The sequence below is a fragment of the Papio anubis genome, chromosome 5, assembly GCF_008728515.1.
Source record: "Papio anubis isolate 15944 chromosome 5, Panubis1.0, whole genome shotgun sequence".
NCBI lineage: Eukaryota > Metazoa > Chordata > Mammalia > Primates > Cercopithecidae > Papio > Papio anubis.
This window is the reverse complement of record NC_044980.1, coordinates 66,937,524-66,954,301: the sequence shown is the minus strand read 5'-3', so window position 1 is coordinate 66,954,301 and position 16,778 is coordinate 66,937,524. Positions and strand designations below refer to the sequence as shown.

Genomic DNA, 16,778 nt, shown 5'->3' with positions numbered 1-16,778 from the left:
TGTTTTAAAGAGCAAAAGATTTCATTCAAACTGAAACAAATATTCTCCAAATTAAACTCAAACCAGATTGATGTTTCATTGACTTTCCAATCTTAAAGGCATTCCCATGACAATTTCTCCTTGGCAGTTGGGCAGCCAATGTCTCTCTTGGCTATCAATTCACTGATGACAATACTACCAGGGGGTTGGACAACTAATAGAGCTCCAGTCTGCAAACTTGGCCTTCCTGCCAGCTAGCTTAAAAACCATTTACACAGTCCAGTTTGATTTTGAGTGTTCAGACAGATGGGTCGTTTGAACCCACTGATCCAAGAACGTGTTTTTGTATATTCCTGTGCCTCTTATAAATCAGACCAAAAAAGAAAGAAAGGTTGGACTGCTTGGCCATTTCAAGCAATTATTCTGTCTGGCATGGGTGGAGGAGAAAATAGAGTAGTGTCAGCAGAGTTATCAGCAGTTAGTTTTACTGAAGAAAATGTCACATGTCCAGTGCCAAGCACGTCTGACTGCTTTGTCTTGGATTGTCTCTATTTTTCTTTCTCTCTCACGTACACACATACCCTCTTTAATTACTAACAGAAAATAGTGCATTCTGCACACTTCACATCTGTTCAAGCCTTAATTAATCCAACTCTCATAGTCTCCATAGCAACGATGCTTAACAGGCTCAGATTCCACATTAGAAAACCTTCCTCTAAGTGAGTGACTCAAAATATGGCCATTACGAAAATATGTTTACATTAATTCTGTGTCAGATATAATGAGAACTTTGCACGGAGGGAGTTTGCATGGAAAGATCGAGTTGTATGATCACATTCAGCATCATGATAGTAAAAACAACTGCCCCAAACTAGGAACAGAAGTTAACATTAATTTTCTAAGCTATTGCAAAAAAAAAAAGAAAAGAAAAAAAGTCCCATTACTACCTTGATGTTACTAGCAATTACTGTGCTACAGAAGATTAATGACTACAGTTGCCTCAATGGAGCACAGTTACTGTTTGTAGGGTAGCGAGAAGAAATGCAAGTGTTTTTTTTATTTAAAAAAAAAAAAACAAACCTCTTCAGGAGGTGTGTTTCCTGAGCTATGGCTCTACAGACGTTAATTAAAAGCCTATTGTCCTTTGCTCCTTTGCTGGCATGTGCCATACCCAAATCAGAGCTTGTCAGCAGCAGAGAGGTGGACCAAGGCTTTCCAAGGAGGCTGTGAAGCTGCCAAGGGAAATGTCAAGCCCATTTCTAAGAGCCTGTTTTAGCTCCGTGGCCGATGCAGATGCTGTCGTTCATGCTGGCTATGTTTGTGTTTATATTTGAAGCTGTTATGTTAGAGATTGTAAAAATAAGCACTGGCAACTATGCAGAAAACCTGCTCAGACATTATACAGGGTGTGGGGGGCTGGGGCAAGTAGTGGTAAAGAGAGCATGAAAAAATGAAGCCAGGAATTTACCCCCAAATGGCATTTCAGCCCATACCCGCTTCCATCATTAAATGTTTAACTTGGGTTGCTAACAAGAAGTAAACCATTCATCAGAGTTCTAGCTGCTTTCTCCCTCACTGTTTCCTTCTATGAATAGGCAAACATCCCAAAACCGGCTCAGGAGAGAAAGAAAAGAACGTAGACACGCTCTTGAGTAAGTAGAAATACATGTTCGGAGACAAATCAGATCTCATTTATGAAATAAAATGGAGACACTCAAATGAGCTTCTGAACAAGAAGAGAACATTTTCAAACTTTCCCTAGGGACTGAAATTTTGTGCCCCAGGAGACAGTTTAACCCTGGATTGCCTGGAGACTGAGCCAAGTTAAATTTATTGCCAGACCTATGCATAAAAAAGGGGAAGGTAGAAATTGGGGCTCTTGCAGAAATAAGGAACAGTTCTCTAATGTAACTATAGAATCTAGTGAAATCAGCAGAGAAAATATAATCCTATGTTTGTACCAAGTTCATTATTTCTCCTTAGGCATTTGTTGTGAGACCCATAGCTGCTGGTAGTATCTAAAACCTTTGACTTTCTGCCTTTCAAAGAGTTTTATTAGTAGACAGACAACTAGGATTCAATTAATGGCATGTTGAAGTTTCTCAGCCATGAAGCTTCTACAGAACCACTGAACCATGCTCCCTTGTTACTTCACCCAAAACGATGTTCAATCATCAACTTGAGCTGACTGCTTTGAACTCACTAGCCAGAGGCAAAGAAATGTAATGGATCAGGGTTCTAGTTCTAGTTCTGTCAACTCTTTGATCTCTGATTTCCAAAGACTCTTGTTCATCCTCTCATCCAATAAGTAGTATGAAGCTCTTACTCTGAGCCCAGCATCCTAACAGACTTTGATCTTTGACATCTCTCAGCACAGGAAAATGAGCTGGACAAAACTGAAGTAGTGATGCCCCACTTACTTCGATTCTTGAGCATGCCCAAGCCTGCTGCCTTTCTACCCCTATCCCCAGCATATAACAACTGCTCTCATATTTAGAGTGCTGACTGTATGCCATTTACTGCACTGGGCTTCTTCAGGTAGTTCACAACAGCCCTGCAAGACATGGCTATTATTATTGTTTTTTATTTATTTATTTTTTGAGACAAAGTCTCGCTCTTGTCCCCCAGGCTGGAGTGCAGTGACACGATCTTGGCTCACTGCAACCTCTGCCTCCCAGGTTCAAGCAATTCACCTGCCTCAGCCTCCTGAGTAGCTGGGATTACAGGCGCCTGCCACCATGCCTGGCTAATTTTTGTAGTTTTAGTAGAGACAGGGTTTCACCATGTTGGCCAGGCTGGTCTCGAACTCCTGACTTCAGGTGATCCGGACATAGCTATTATTATTATCATCATTTCATAGGTAAGCAAACCTAGCTCAGAAGCAAGGTTGCAGGATTGTACAACTCCATAAGTTTCCACTCATGTTGGAATCTACAAGCATGTGTGCTCCAGAGCATGCGTAGTGCCCCCTGGTGGTGTGCAACCCTGTGGCCCTGGGGGAGATCCAGTAAGTAGGGCCCAAGTCTGTTTGGCTTTTCCATATTTTTCACTGCCTCTCTCACACTGGTAGAGGGACATCTGTGCATGAGAGGCAGTCAGGAAAGAAAAGAGCAAACTCTGCATGTCAATCAAGATAATTCTGGAATCTTCCATGTGTTCCCCTCCTTTTTTTCTTTTCCATTCTCCACACAGCCTTAGGTGGTAGATTAAAACAGGGAGCTATGAGTAGCATCAGGGTTGGGTAAAAAATAAAGCAGAAGAGGTACATCAGCCTGTCTTTTTTTCTCTACTTACAATCTTGCCTTGTGGGTTATCATACAAGTCATCAATCCACCCCTTAGCAGTACACTTAGGCATCCTCCTGGTCCCCTTTGTTCCAATAAGCATCTTCAGGTGATCCCAGGACTCCTTCTACTCTTAGTTTCTTCTGACTTGGGATCAAATGGGAAGATATCCAATTCCCCATTTGACTAGAACCTACATTGCTCTATGGAAGAGGTGGATGTGGAAAGGTGAGGGGATGAAGGGGCATTTGATTACACTTTAAGTGCATAGCATCCCAGGAAGGAGTCTGCTATTGCTCCATAGCCTGGAACCTGATCAGTTACCAATGAGGTCAGGGGTGGACTTCCACATTCCCCCACTTCTTATATAGAGTACTTGAAAGAGGCAGAGATAGATGGACATTCTCATTGGACACTTTAATCTAGAGGGGAGGAACTCTTTTTAGGTATCTCCAAATATATGCCACAGTGTCTCTCTTGTCTTTTGTTTCAAACCTCCAGACTTTGGCTCAGGTTTCCCTCTGTCTTAGTCCATTTTCTGTTATGATAACTGAATATCTGAGACTGGGTAATTTATTTCAAAATGTTACAGTCTTACAGTTCTAGAGGCTGGGAAGTCCAAGAGCATGGTGAAGGCCTTCTTTGCTTTGTCATAACATGGCAGAATGCATCATATGGCAAGAGGGCAAGAGCATGCATGTCAGCTCAAGTCTCTCTTCCTCTTGTTAGAAGGTAACGAAGTACCATCACAGAGGCCTAACTCTGATGACTTTATCTAATCCTAATTACCTCCCAAAGACCTCACCTCCAATCAATATAAAAATTTGGGGATTAAGTTTCCAACAAATGAAATTTGAGGACATATTCAAACCATAGCATTTTGCTTGCTTAGAATGTCTTTCCCTACTCCCGCTCTCTATCCTTCCAGCCTCAAGCATCTTCTTTAAAACAACTCCATTTCACCTATTACTAGCCTCCAGTGTGCTCTTCCTATGAGCTCCTATGGCAACTTGTACTTCTCTATATAATTATTGGCACCTCTCTACTTTAGGATCATCTGTTCATGTGTTAGTCTTCTCCAATGGCTTGCATGCTTATTCATCTTTAATTTGTCCCGCACAGATTGCTTGGCCTTTAGCAGACCGTCAATAAATGTTTACTGAATACCTGAGTTAAGAGGAGATTTAGAAATGCAAATAAGTTGAAAGCTAACTTTCAACTTACCTAACTTTCCCCAGTCTTATGTCTAGCAATCTCCAGACGTTTGAATTTTCTATTCACTTTTTCTGGCTATGTGGAAGCAATCTGCCTAAAGACTGGGACTAGGCTGAGCAATTATTAACAGATTTTTTAAACAGTATGATAATACTGGCTAGCATATATTTAGTGATTACTATATCCCAAGCTCTATTCTAAGCATATTGCATATATTAATCATTTAATTCTTGCAACAATTCCATAAGGTAGTCATCCCTGTTTTATAAATAAGGAAATGGAAACAGCACGAGGTGAAGTAACATGCCAAGGACACACAACGAGTTAGTGGCAGATGTGGATCCAGAATCCATACTTTCAATTTCTATGCTCTGCTGCCTCTCAATGAGAGAGATACAGAGGGTTGGACATTAACAATCTCAGGTTGGTTCTCAGTTTGAAAGTAACTCATGTATTCCTAGGTCACAGGAAGAAATACATATTCCTCTCCACTTCTTTGTCACCCCATGATGTAATTATACTCACATTCTTCACCTTACATAACTCTCACACACACAGCAAGTCCTCTGCACCAAGGGCTGTTACCCTTTTCTGAATGAATAGGGGCTTCAACTGTGAGTGGGCTGGGAAGTGTTGCACGATTCCAGGAATGATATAGTCCTGATGAAATGCAGAGTAGCTTGGACTCTAAATGAAATGATGAATAAATTCATGCAGCCTGGAAGGGACAGAGCAAAAAATATTGCTCTTCTTTCTAGGACAAATCTCTAAAGGAATGAATGTTTCCTTTAAGCTCTTAACTTGGTGAGAAAAGTAGGTCCTTTTGGGGAAACTCATTTATGATCCTGAAAAATAGAGTGGTCATCTCTTAAGATTAGTAAATTTGTACTAGAGTCACTCTGTGACTCTGTCTTGAGACCTTAGTCTGTTTGGGCTACTATAACAAAAGAGACCATAAACTCGGTGTATTACACACAGTAGAAACTGATTTCTCGCAGTTTGGAGGCTGGGAAGTCCAAGGTCAAGGAACCATCAGATTCCATGTCTGGTGAGGGCCAACTTCCTGGTTCACAGAAAGTGTCCTCTTGCTGCATTCTCCACATGGCAAAGGGGCAAGAGAGCTCTCTAGTGCCGCTTTTATAAGGGCACTAATCCCATTCACAAGGGCCCCATCCTTATGATCTAGTCACCCCCTAAAGGCCCACCTCCTAATATCAATGCATTGGTGATTAGGTTTTCAACATATAAATCTGGGGGGACACAAACATTCAGACATTCAGACCATAGTAGGATCTGAGCTCATTACATAGTGAGGACATGGAGAAAGGGAAGAACTTATCAAGAAAGCTTTAAAATGTAGTTATATGCCATTGAAAAGTCATCAAATTAAATAAGAGAATTGCTCAGAGGAACCTATGAATGTAGGTACTTAAGAAAATGCTCCAGCTTTCCCAGAGGAACTGCATGCAGACCTGTTTTGCAGGTCTTGAAAATCCAGAGCTCGCACATTTTTAAAGAAAGAACGCCATGAGGATTTTGAACATCTTAACATATTTTCACTATTTCTATATATAATGTCATGAAGAAAGGAAAGGTATTTATAGTTATTGGAGAAAGGATTTAGACTGAAATATCTATATGCTTTTCATTCAAGAGATAGAGGATTCTGGACTAGACCTTATTGAAAAAGGAAAGACAGATATTTCTAGATGTCTTTAGGAATGGGAGATACATGTTGTAATTGAGGAATTCCGCTTGGAGGTGAAGTGATTGAATAGAATTTTAATAAGTTATATCCATTCTGTGAAAAGATCACTGAATTTTTAATGTAATTGTGACAAAAATAGCCAGAAGCAGCAAAAGCCAGAAAAAGACAGCCCCCGAAAGGGGCTTTTTAAAAAATTAGGATTGGACTTGCCTAAGTAAAAATATAATGTAGATATCCAACTTAACAACTTTAAGTAGGGAGAAAAAACTATTGGAATCTGGGTGATTTTTTTTTTTTTTTCTGTTCCTATCACATCTCACTCCTAGTAAGTGTTGCATTTTTGGATGAATCTAATAGTCTTCCTTTATTTTCACTTTTCATGAGGTGAGATTATGTGTGTGTGTGAAATGAGTGTTTTACTATGGTCCTACACACAATGTTAAAATTACAAAGTAAAATAATGAGGTAAAAGATATTTATTGATACCAAAATACATACAAGTACTTCCGAACAAGATAAAAATATCTCCTGGTTTCTCACATAGACCCATACTACTCAGAAGGCAGGATATGCCAGTTTTCCTTTGTGGAAAAGTGTTTCCAGGCAGCAAGCTTCATGAGGAGTGGGCAGTTTTGTCCTTAAAAAAAACTGCAGAGAAGGGTTCTTTCCAGGGAGTGGTAGTTGGTGCTCTAGGTGCTGGGAGGGACAGGCCAGCTGATAGAACTGAGGGCTCTAACAAAGTTCACTATTTACATCAAAATGACTTACTGGGAGCTCTAGGCCTCTGGGCCTCGTTAAAAGATGATGCTGAACTGGGTCTTGAAACCCCACCAGCATTAGGCTTAGGTACTAAGCAAGTCCGGACTGTATCCCTAGCTCAGTGGCTGACCAATCACAAAAGGTGCCCAGTTAAATAGTGACTGTAACAGATCACCACTTTTAATGCTCCCAGAAGAAATGAGCACATAAAAACTAGCTGAGAAAAGCCCTTTCCCACATCCTCCTCTGTGGCACTGTGCCTATGTGGGCACTGAGGCAACTGCCCTGGCTGTGAAAGTTCACCCCTTGTGAATACCACTCTTTAAATCCAAATTGCTTCATTGAGAGCTTAAAAGGAATCTCGAAATCCAGTGATTGGATAGAAAATGTGACATGGAATTTTACTCTAGAGTCAAAACAACTTTTAAAATATTTCTGCTTGTTCAAGTTAGCTGCTCCTCCAGAAATCTGAAATTAGATGTGATAAGTTAAAGATTATACAAACAGGGCTGCTTTCAATAATTTAATTAGACTTATGCCAAAAAAATGAGCTTGCAGGAAATATTAAATATTATTCTTAAAGCAATTTGGACACAGACAATCACACATACATAAGGAATGGAAAAAAAAAAAAAAGTTTCTCCCAAAAGTGCCAGTGTTTTGTTTTGTTTGGAAAAATGACAACACAATTAGAGGTAAACAATATTTTCTTTGGCGCCATCTCCAGGTTCCCCATCTTGTCTGGTCATTGTCCTTGCCGGTAGATTTAGCTTTCCTTCTGTTATAAACGCCTGCAGTTGAGAGCGGTGTGAATTTGAGTCATGAGGGGTTGGGGACTCAGTGTGGGAGGTTTCCAAATCTGCAAGAAACAGACAGCACAGGTTACAGGAGTCTGCCTGAGATGTACAAGACAGATGTCTTGGCGTTCGAGCTAAGATTAGGAAATGCAGTGCCCATATAGTCAGCCACAGAATGGCCAGGCCCAAGGAGAAAGGAACATAATAGTGTCAAAATCATTCATCAGTATCATTAAGATGTGTTCGATTGTATGCACAAATGTCTCCTGTGACTAAATATGGGTCACCGTTCATAGGCCCGTAAACCACTGCTATGGCTGAAAAAGGGATGCCCGTTTATTTTTAAAATGGGTGAAGGTCATGGAAATACAGTATATACTCCAGCTATGTGTAAATCAACTATATTTGCATCTGCAGAGCACTTTCCCTCAGCATATCTGTAAGTCAAGAATTGACTTCAAGGCTCCAATAACATATTTGGCACTTTACTGATGTGGGCAAGGGGTGGGGGTAAAAAGTGAAAGAATGAAGGAGACCCTCCAGCCTCACCATTATGCTGTTAATAACAAATCTGTTAATACTACACAAAGTACTCAGCAAGAGCAGCCAGGTTCCTAGGGAAAATCGAGCCAGTTTCAGGTCTGACTGGGTTTGATGTTTTCTGGTTACCTAGCAACAGCAGGACACTGTGTATTCTCCCTTTTTCTGATAAAATCCTCTAATATTATCGTTTCAAGGAAAGACAAAAGGGAGGCTTGATTTTTGAAGAAAGACACTTGCTGCAAACCATTTTCCCTGCACTTGTTCCACTGACCACTCACCCTCAGGCTCAGCCATATGGCAAAATTACAAATAACCACCTTGTGTTGGAACAAAAACCTAAGTAGGAATGGAAGTCCAGGTGGGAAAGGAGGGCAAATAGCTCTCAGGCCCACCTGCTTTTTTTTTTTTTTTTTCAGTCATTAAGAAGAGGCCATATACACCTACTACAAACTTATACAAATTAAAATTTTTAAAAAATTAAAGAACATAAAGAAAAAAAAGAGGCCATTGTAACCCTCGCCACATTTTCTCAAAGCCTCTATTATTTAGATGGATACACACACGTGCAGACATTCTAATGACACAAATGCTTGTGGCCTTTGCCCTCCTGACAAGGATCTTTGGTTGCTAGAGAAGGTAGTAAGCAAGGCTTGGCAGGAATGAAAGGAAAACTGTCCCCAGAAGGCTCCGTCTTTGGGGACATGGTGGCCTTGCCACACCTCATTTCATCCCATCTTCCAATAGGAGGTGGGTCAATGGCGGAGGAGCAGCCAGGACCACAGGAGCAGATAAAGGTCCCTGGAGGAGCTGCACCACAGCTGGACTGTGCCTCTGAAGCAAAGGAGGACCCTCGAGGCAGGTGAGAGGAGGAAGAGAGGTAGGGAGGCACGGGGGTGAGGCTGCAACCACAGCTCTGCTCAAAGGCTTAGCCCATCCCTGACCTTTTAGATGCCAATAGGCACAAAGCTTGATTCTACTGCTCCTGATTCTAAATGCTGTACATCAAATTCCAGGAACTGACTAACAACTGAAAGTATACCTGCAGAAGGTGCCTCTAACTGCCACCATTTACAGAGAGATTTCTCTGGGCACAGGAGTTGTCCCAGGTCTTTTACATTCATCATCTCTAAGTCTCAAAATGCTAAAACCCACAATTTACAGGCTGGGAAACCAAGGCTCAGGCTAGTGAAATTCTGCCCCTCATCGTGCAGCTAGGAAGTGATCTGGATCTGAGCTCAGAGGACGGCGGCCATGTGATGAGGCCTTGCTCTGATGATCAAGACTCTCATGCTTCTCATTTCTTTTTGTGCGGAAAATGGCTTGGCCATCTTTTCTAAATTAAGAGACCCTCGATGTTTAACACTTTCCCTCCCTTCAATACTACATTTTGAAGAGTCACTTGCCAAAAAAAAAGAAGAAAGCAAAGGCAAAAAAAAAAAAAAAAGACATATTAATGTTAAGCTTCTCAAAACTGACACAGCAATTGTTATAGAACTAGGAACCTCCCTTAATTGGGCAAACAAAAATATTCCCAGGCAATGATTTCCTTGTCAGGGCAACATTACAAATCAACCTGGAATGCTCTGAATCCTATTTTACCACATTGGGAGACAAAGCATGCCTGTGGTCACGACACGCAGTCACACTTCCAATTCCTTTTCCCAGCCTTCAACTGAAGCTATTTCACCTCTAAATACAAATATGCACAGCTAAATTGCTGATGTTTAATTTTATACAACTTCAAAAAAATGCCCCCAAATTTCCATCCAGCAGACACTGGCAGACTGAACAGGTCACCAAAGCCACAACAGTGCTGCCTCCTTGCCAACAGAAGGGCCAGCCAGGGCATAAAATGTACTACATTGAGGATGAAAAATCATCCAGTGAATGAGGCAGCTGGGAGGTGATTGCTGACACATCTGACAATGCCGGACGTACTGGAAGCCCTTAATCTAGGTAGGTTTTCTTCATTTGGGGTGTGAAACATGGAGGAAAAAATTCAAAATACTGATATTTTGAGGTACATGGAAAGTCTCCTTAATGGCTTCAAGAGAAGACTTGTTCAAAAACAGCCAAATTGAATGTATATTTAAAAAGAATTATTTCTAAGTTACACGGTATGCTCTAGTTCGGGAAGATAGAGAACCAAGAATGAATGGGGATGGGGGGTAGGGAGTAGAGTGTCTGTGTGTGTGTGTGTGTGTGTGTGTGTGTGTGTGGTGTAGTGTGGAAGTTTAATCAGAACTTTTTCAAATAAGAATAAAAATACAGGAGAAACACATTCCTAGGTGAGAGCTCGTCGTGCCCTAAGTGAACGGCCCATGTTGTAATTCCAGATGTATTACTGGAGGTGGCTGTGGTTGTATGTCACCTGGACGGGAACTCAATTTCCTTCTCCATGTTCCTTCTTGGTTTCTACCTGAACTATGTAGGCAAGGTCAGGCAGTCTGTCTTTGAAATTAGAAACCGTTTGGTGATTTCTGATTTTGTTACTCCATTTCAACTCTGAAAGAACCAGCACAGCAATTGTATATTTCTCAAGGCCAGCCACCTTTTTCCACACTTTTTACCCTAGAGAATATGATCATCCTATAGAACCCTAAACTGAAAAAACATTTGTTAATATTAAACCTCACTGACTCAGAAAGCAGAATTCTTGCTATGTAAAATTAATCATCCAATTTCATTTGTGATTGAATTGCCTGTAAACCGATGGACATAAAAATGTAATAACTTATTTATAATAAGCAAGGAAACAGTAATACAATCACAATTTGGTCAACTAAAAACCAATACTATTATAATGAAACAAAACCCAAACAACTACAAAAAAACCTTTCAGCCAAGTATCTCAACACAATTTTGCCTCTTGACATAAAAGAAATAATTTGATCCCTATCATTATCTCTGGAAACTAAACAGAGTGAGTATTATTAACCTTTAGAGCAAATAAGCTAAAACACACAAAAGCCCCAAAGTCTGACTAAACCAAGTAGAAAAATGGGATCTTGGTTGAGGGTTTTTTCTGCTACATTACTGAGCTTTTGTTCACAAACTAAAATTTCAGCCTCTGCAGGAAACTTCGATACTCACATTATGAGGACCACTGTAGGGGATCTAAGTTAGTCTCCTAACATGGTTTCAAAAAATTACAAGTACCTACATTTTGGCTGGCACCATTCCTTTTCCTTCTGGGTATGTGGGGCATGAAATACTTAGACTGTCAGGAAACACATTTGCAGATAGCACTGATATCCAGAGAAAGTTTCCTAAATCTTCCAGTATTTAACCCTTAGGTGCAACCTGCTGGTTGGCACTTGCGTTTATTATTTTCACACTTTTCTCTGTTTACCCAATATTGACATTTCTAACAGTGAAGAGAAATCAGCCTTCCCTCCATTGGCTCACCATTATCATCATTCTTTTGAGCCAACTGACTAGTTGGCTATTTTCAAGACCAGACTATCATCACAGTGCATAAAATGCAACTATGTGTCATATTTAAAATGAACAAAGTGGCTGGGCATGGTAGTTCACACCTGTAATCTCAGCACTTTGCGGGGCCAAGGCAGGAGGATCACTTAATAATAATAAAAGTAAAAATAATAAAATGAACCAAGTGCCTCCTAAACTGGGAAGTGAATAAAATCTTTTAAATCACAAGGTAAAATGTAATCTTAGGCAAGTCATTGCCCCTCTCTGGGCTTCAGTTCGTGAAGGATTGAAGTGAAATCATCATTAAGGCCTCTTACACTTCTTATGTTACGTGTGAAATTTTACATTTGTATTTGGGCTCAGTGATTCACCAAATAATATTCTGGAGGTACAAAAAAAAAGCATGCATTTTTCAATTGCTTTATACTTGAGAAACACAACCAAATTTATTACCTGATGCAGGTATGAAGCATTGAAATGCAGTGTGAAGCATTTCAAAATCATGTTTTTAAGGTAATTGCCACACTTGTCCCATCACTATATTTTCAGTCTTCCTAAGAACATATATTTGAAGTGAGCCCACACACCATCCTCAAAAGATAGTATTTGCAAAGTTAACTAATGAGTAGAAGATACTGTCCATAATCAAACCCCACACTTGATCTTCCCTCTGAACAGCAAACTTGAGTAATTTATCATAAAGAACAGGTCTGTGACAAGTAAAAAAGGGTTGTCTTACAGTTGAAAAATACTTAATGTAGCCTTTGCCTTTTTCTGAATTTCTTCCTGCTGAATAGAAAAGCATCATGATCGTGATCATTGTTAAATCAAAGTTTTATTTAAATCTAAATGCAGCAGTATCATTTTCATCATAAACATCCACTGTCAAGGTCTGAATTTAGCTCACCAGTGCACCCCATGGCCAGGCACCCAGAAGCCCAGGGCTGCACAAAGCGTGTTTAGTCTGCTGTTGAGAGCACTGATGACGCGCTGTTCAGTTCTCTCCCTGTCTTATCCCATTCCATCCTCCCCAACAAAGGTCACAAAACAGAACTTCGTGTCTTCTGAGCCTTGGCTCTATTCTTGCTTATTTTAATCATATGTCTGACTTGTACTTCTTATTACTATATCCCTTGTGCATGTTCCTAAATCCAAAATTCACACTTTCCTAGAACAACTCTACTTCAAAAAAAAGGGGGGAGGGGCTTATCATTAATGTTCCAACTCTGTAAAATAAGTTATATTCCCTATTTAGTGGTTGATTCATATTTACCCTCTGAAACATTTAAAAAATCATTTCCTGATGGCATTACTGGCAATCCCTAAGTTTTCTCAGGAGCATTAATGCACAACGTTGTTTCTTCTGATGGAAAACATTTATCATACAGAGCTCGAGGTATCTTCAGAACAAATAAAAATTGGTCTCTGTCCCTAATTTTGCACAACTCAATTTTCTGTAGTGAGCCATAAATAGGATGTGAGCCCCTGGCATGAAAACCAGTCTGGAGTTTATATCTGAAGCAAACATTCTAAATTAGTGTTATAATTCCCTTTTCTATTCTTCATATCAATACCGCACCTGATATAAAACAACTGAAGTGTGCTTTGGGGTGGGCATGTGTTTGTGTCTGCATGGGGCATGTATAATACATGTATAAATTTGTAAAGTAAGAGCAAATTGTGTTACAATTTTTTAAGTTGTGATTGTGAGAGTTGAACTTTAATCAGTACTTAACATATTTGGAATAGTCAATATGGGCTATATAAGTAATGCTGAGAAGAAACAGAAATGAAAGCAATCCATACAATGAAGATGGCATTATATTAACAGGAGATATGATATGGTACATCAGTCCTCTCTGCTGTCTGAACTTTGATTCGTTCTCATGCTCTTCCTTCCCTCAAGAAGAAGGCTGCTGTTAGGGAGTCATGGCCTTCATGTCACAAGCCCCGTGGGAGTATGGGGCAAACAATTCTACTTTTCCCTCTTCCTTGAGATGCATTTCAAAGTATGTTTCTCTAAACAGGATGCCAATAGATATTGATGATAAAAGAATGCAGTGGCCACATAAATTGATGAAATTCTGGGTAAATCAAGTTTGTTAATCAATGGATCCCCCAGAACTTTAATAGGCTCATGTGTATTATGAATTTCTCAGAGCAGAAACCAGTATGTAGCATCCCCCAAACTCAGGGAGCCTTTTCTCATAGTTACCCTACAGCATTGTGTTCCATGTAACATAGTTGGAGAATAGTGCATTCAAGAATTATAAGTCTATTAGAGATTAAGAGACAAAAATGGTCAAGATGCCAGAACAAATGAGGAGTGAGAAAGTGGAAATAGGTGAGCTTTTCCAAATTCAGAAGCTTCTAAATTCTGTATGTAACATCTATATTAGACCCAGGCAATAATTATCAATGGCTATTAAAATCATTAGGAAAAAAGCTGATGTGAAACTTCATAACAGATCAAGCTGACAACATCTGAACCCAAGGATCAATTTTAATAACACAGAAAGAGAAATAGACATTGTGTGCCACGTGATGAGATGCAATTTACAACACCACCTATGTATTTTTTTTTCATGTCAAAAAATAAAGCCTGCATCTAATCAAATTTGTATTCCCAGCTACTAATTTACAGGAAATATAGGGGCAGAAGAAGATTTCAAATGACACGATGGGAATGCAATCAGGAAAATCCAGAATGTGGGGAATATTCCAGGAAAAAAATTGAACTGGTCTTTTCCACAAATAACACAGTCCTTATGACTCAAGAGGCATTTAATAAAATAAAAAACAAACCCAACCCAGTCTTCTTAAAAATTGTAAAATTTTTAAAGGAGGCAACAGAACTTTAGATTAGAAGAGACTTAAGAGACATACCAACCAAATGCAATATATGAAATTATTTGGATTCCAACTCAGAGGGGAAAAAAAATTTATGAGACAATCCAGAGAAGTCCAAATACTGACAGCATGATTTTAAGTAACAACTGTCAATTTTTTTTTAGATGTGATGATCATATTGTGGTTATGTACAGAAAAAAAAGTGCTTATCTTTTAGAGAAAAGTATTTCTGGATGAAATGATAGGATGTCCTGGATTTGCTTTAAGAGAGCCCAATGCAAGAGAAGAGGGAAAAAGCACTGAATTAAGGTTGGCTGTGGGCAGATGGGGTTCACTAAATAATTCTCTCTACTTTTGAATAGGTTTGAAAATTTCTATAACATTTTAAAAGTCTATAGGCTTCCATATATTTGGACTACAATATTATAAAGGATTCTATTATTCCAACAGTCTAGCTTCTATATATCTGATATAAATGGAACACTGTGGTAATAAATTAGAAGCCTCCTCTGGATGCCAACTATGTTTAGATCAATTTTAATGCAACTGTATGACAAGTCATTGGCTAGGGCATGTATGGGTTTATATCTATTTAGAAAGATACACAAATTGTGTGAACCTACGCTATAAAATGGATAAGCTCATTTGAGCTTATAGCTACCCATTAAAAAGAAGACAGACTCAGGTATGGTCTTTGCTCTTGCCTAGAAAATCTAATAACATCTCCTATGTAAAACAGAATTCAGGAAATATTTCATTTTATAGCCTCGGTGTATCTGTCCTTAGAAATGAGTTAAGGTTTTCTTGGAATTTGGATTTCTATTCTCCAGTCTTTAAAATTTGTGTTCATTTGAAGCTTAAAAAGTAATATTTAAGAAATAGGAAATAAAAGTAGTATAACTAGTCCAAAACTACCAAAGTAAATTTCAGGTTATAATAGTGGTAGGTTTCAACGTATATTGTCAGATGAATAAATGAATTAGTGAATACTTAATTTGAAAATTCTAATATAATTAGAGTCATGGGAAATCACTAATTTGGAATTCTTATGTTTAGAAAGGATATTAAAATTTAATTTAGCCTAATCCTTGTCATCTTAGCAAAAACAAACTGAAAATGTAGTCAAGATAGGATTACATTGCAGGGCTTCTCCTGTTCAGCCACTAGCATTATTTGACCTTGGGTAATAACTTTATCTGGAACTTCCATTTCCTTATTTGTAAAGCACTTGAACTAGATAGAAGTCAGCCCTCAACTTTTTCCCACCATGACACTCAGAATGACATTCACTCCCATAGATTTACCCAAATTATAGGCTGTGTCACAGATGAAACAGACTGTAAATTATTAGCAATTCCTAGGCTAACGCAGTCACTTCAAGCTTTTCACTCCACGAAAAAGTATGTCAGAATTAAGTGAGGGAGAGAACTGTTATTACGAGGAAAACTAGAATTTTCTCTAATTTATAATGATACATATCAAACTTCAGTAGTTTACAAACTTTAGTAGTCTCTCTATTATTTCTAACATAATACTTGGGCCACTTCTCAATACTGACAAAAATAGATGAAGGTACACATATGCTTGAACTGAAAGATTTCAAGTTTCTTAGAACACTAACCTTTTATATTTTAACACCAAAAACTTCAACATTTACGTTTGTTTTTAAGGTATTTCAAGGTGATCTATAAATGTAAACAACCAGGCTGTGGAAAACCTTTAAAATTACGAAAACAACATAACGTATGGAGTACTTACTAAATGCCAGGCATTGTTCTACATATTTTGTATACATCTCTTATTTGATTCAATCCCACGCCAATCCAAAATGGTAGGTAAACTATGAAATAGGAAAACAGGAGTCTAAAATAGAGACAAATCTAACTTGGAGAAAACAACACAACTCGGGAACACAGAAAGCTGAAGAAAACTTCCAAAAACCATAGTTACTGTCTTCAAAGAACTCTTTAAGAGACATTTTGAGCCACAAAACCAGATTCTTTTGAGCCACAAAACAAGATTCCATAAAATAGTAGCTGTGACAGGAAAAATACCTTGAACATTTTCAGTATGCTAGCTAATATTTTTTAAACAATCAATGGAATAGCAGGAGTTAAAGAACAACAAAAAAATCCCCCAGAAAATAGAACAAAAGTGCGAAGAAATGGAAATAGAAGGAAAATGAAACAGAAAAATCAGAGGATATAA

General features: G+C 38.9%; 1 protein-coding gene across 5 annotated transcripts in view; it reads right to left on the bottom strand.

Annotated features, from left to right (window-relative positions):
* Window positions 1-6,644: 6,644 nt before the first annotated feature.
* Window positions 6,645-16,778, bottom strand: part of ARHGEF28 (Rho guanine nucleotide exchange factor 28) — a 313,224-nt gene continuing 303,090 nt past the window's right edge. For 3 of the 5 annotated variants that reach the window (XM_021939453.2, XM_009208612.4, XM_009208613.4), the window contains one exon: window positions 7,457-7,804. In XM_021939453.2, the coding sequence (XP_021795145.2) occupies window positions 7,635-7,804 (170 nt within the window). In that variant the 3' untranslated portion in view covers window positions 7,457-7,634. Of the gene's footprint in view, window positions 7,805-16,778 lie in introns of all 5 variants that reach the window. The other 2 variants (XM_021939454.2, XM_009208611.4) reach the window with 1 other exon arrangement.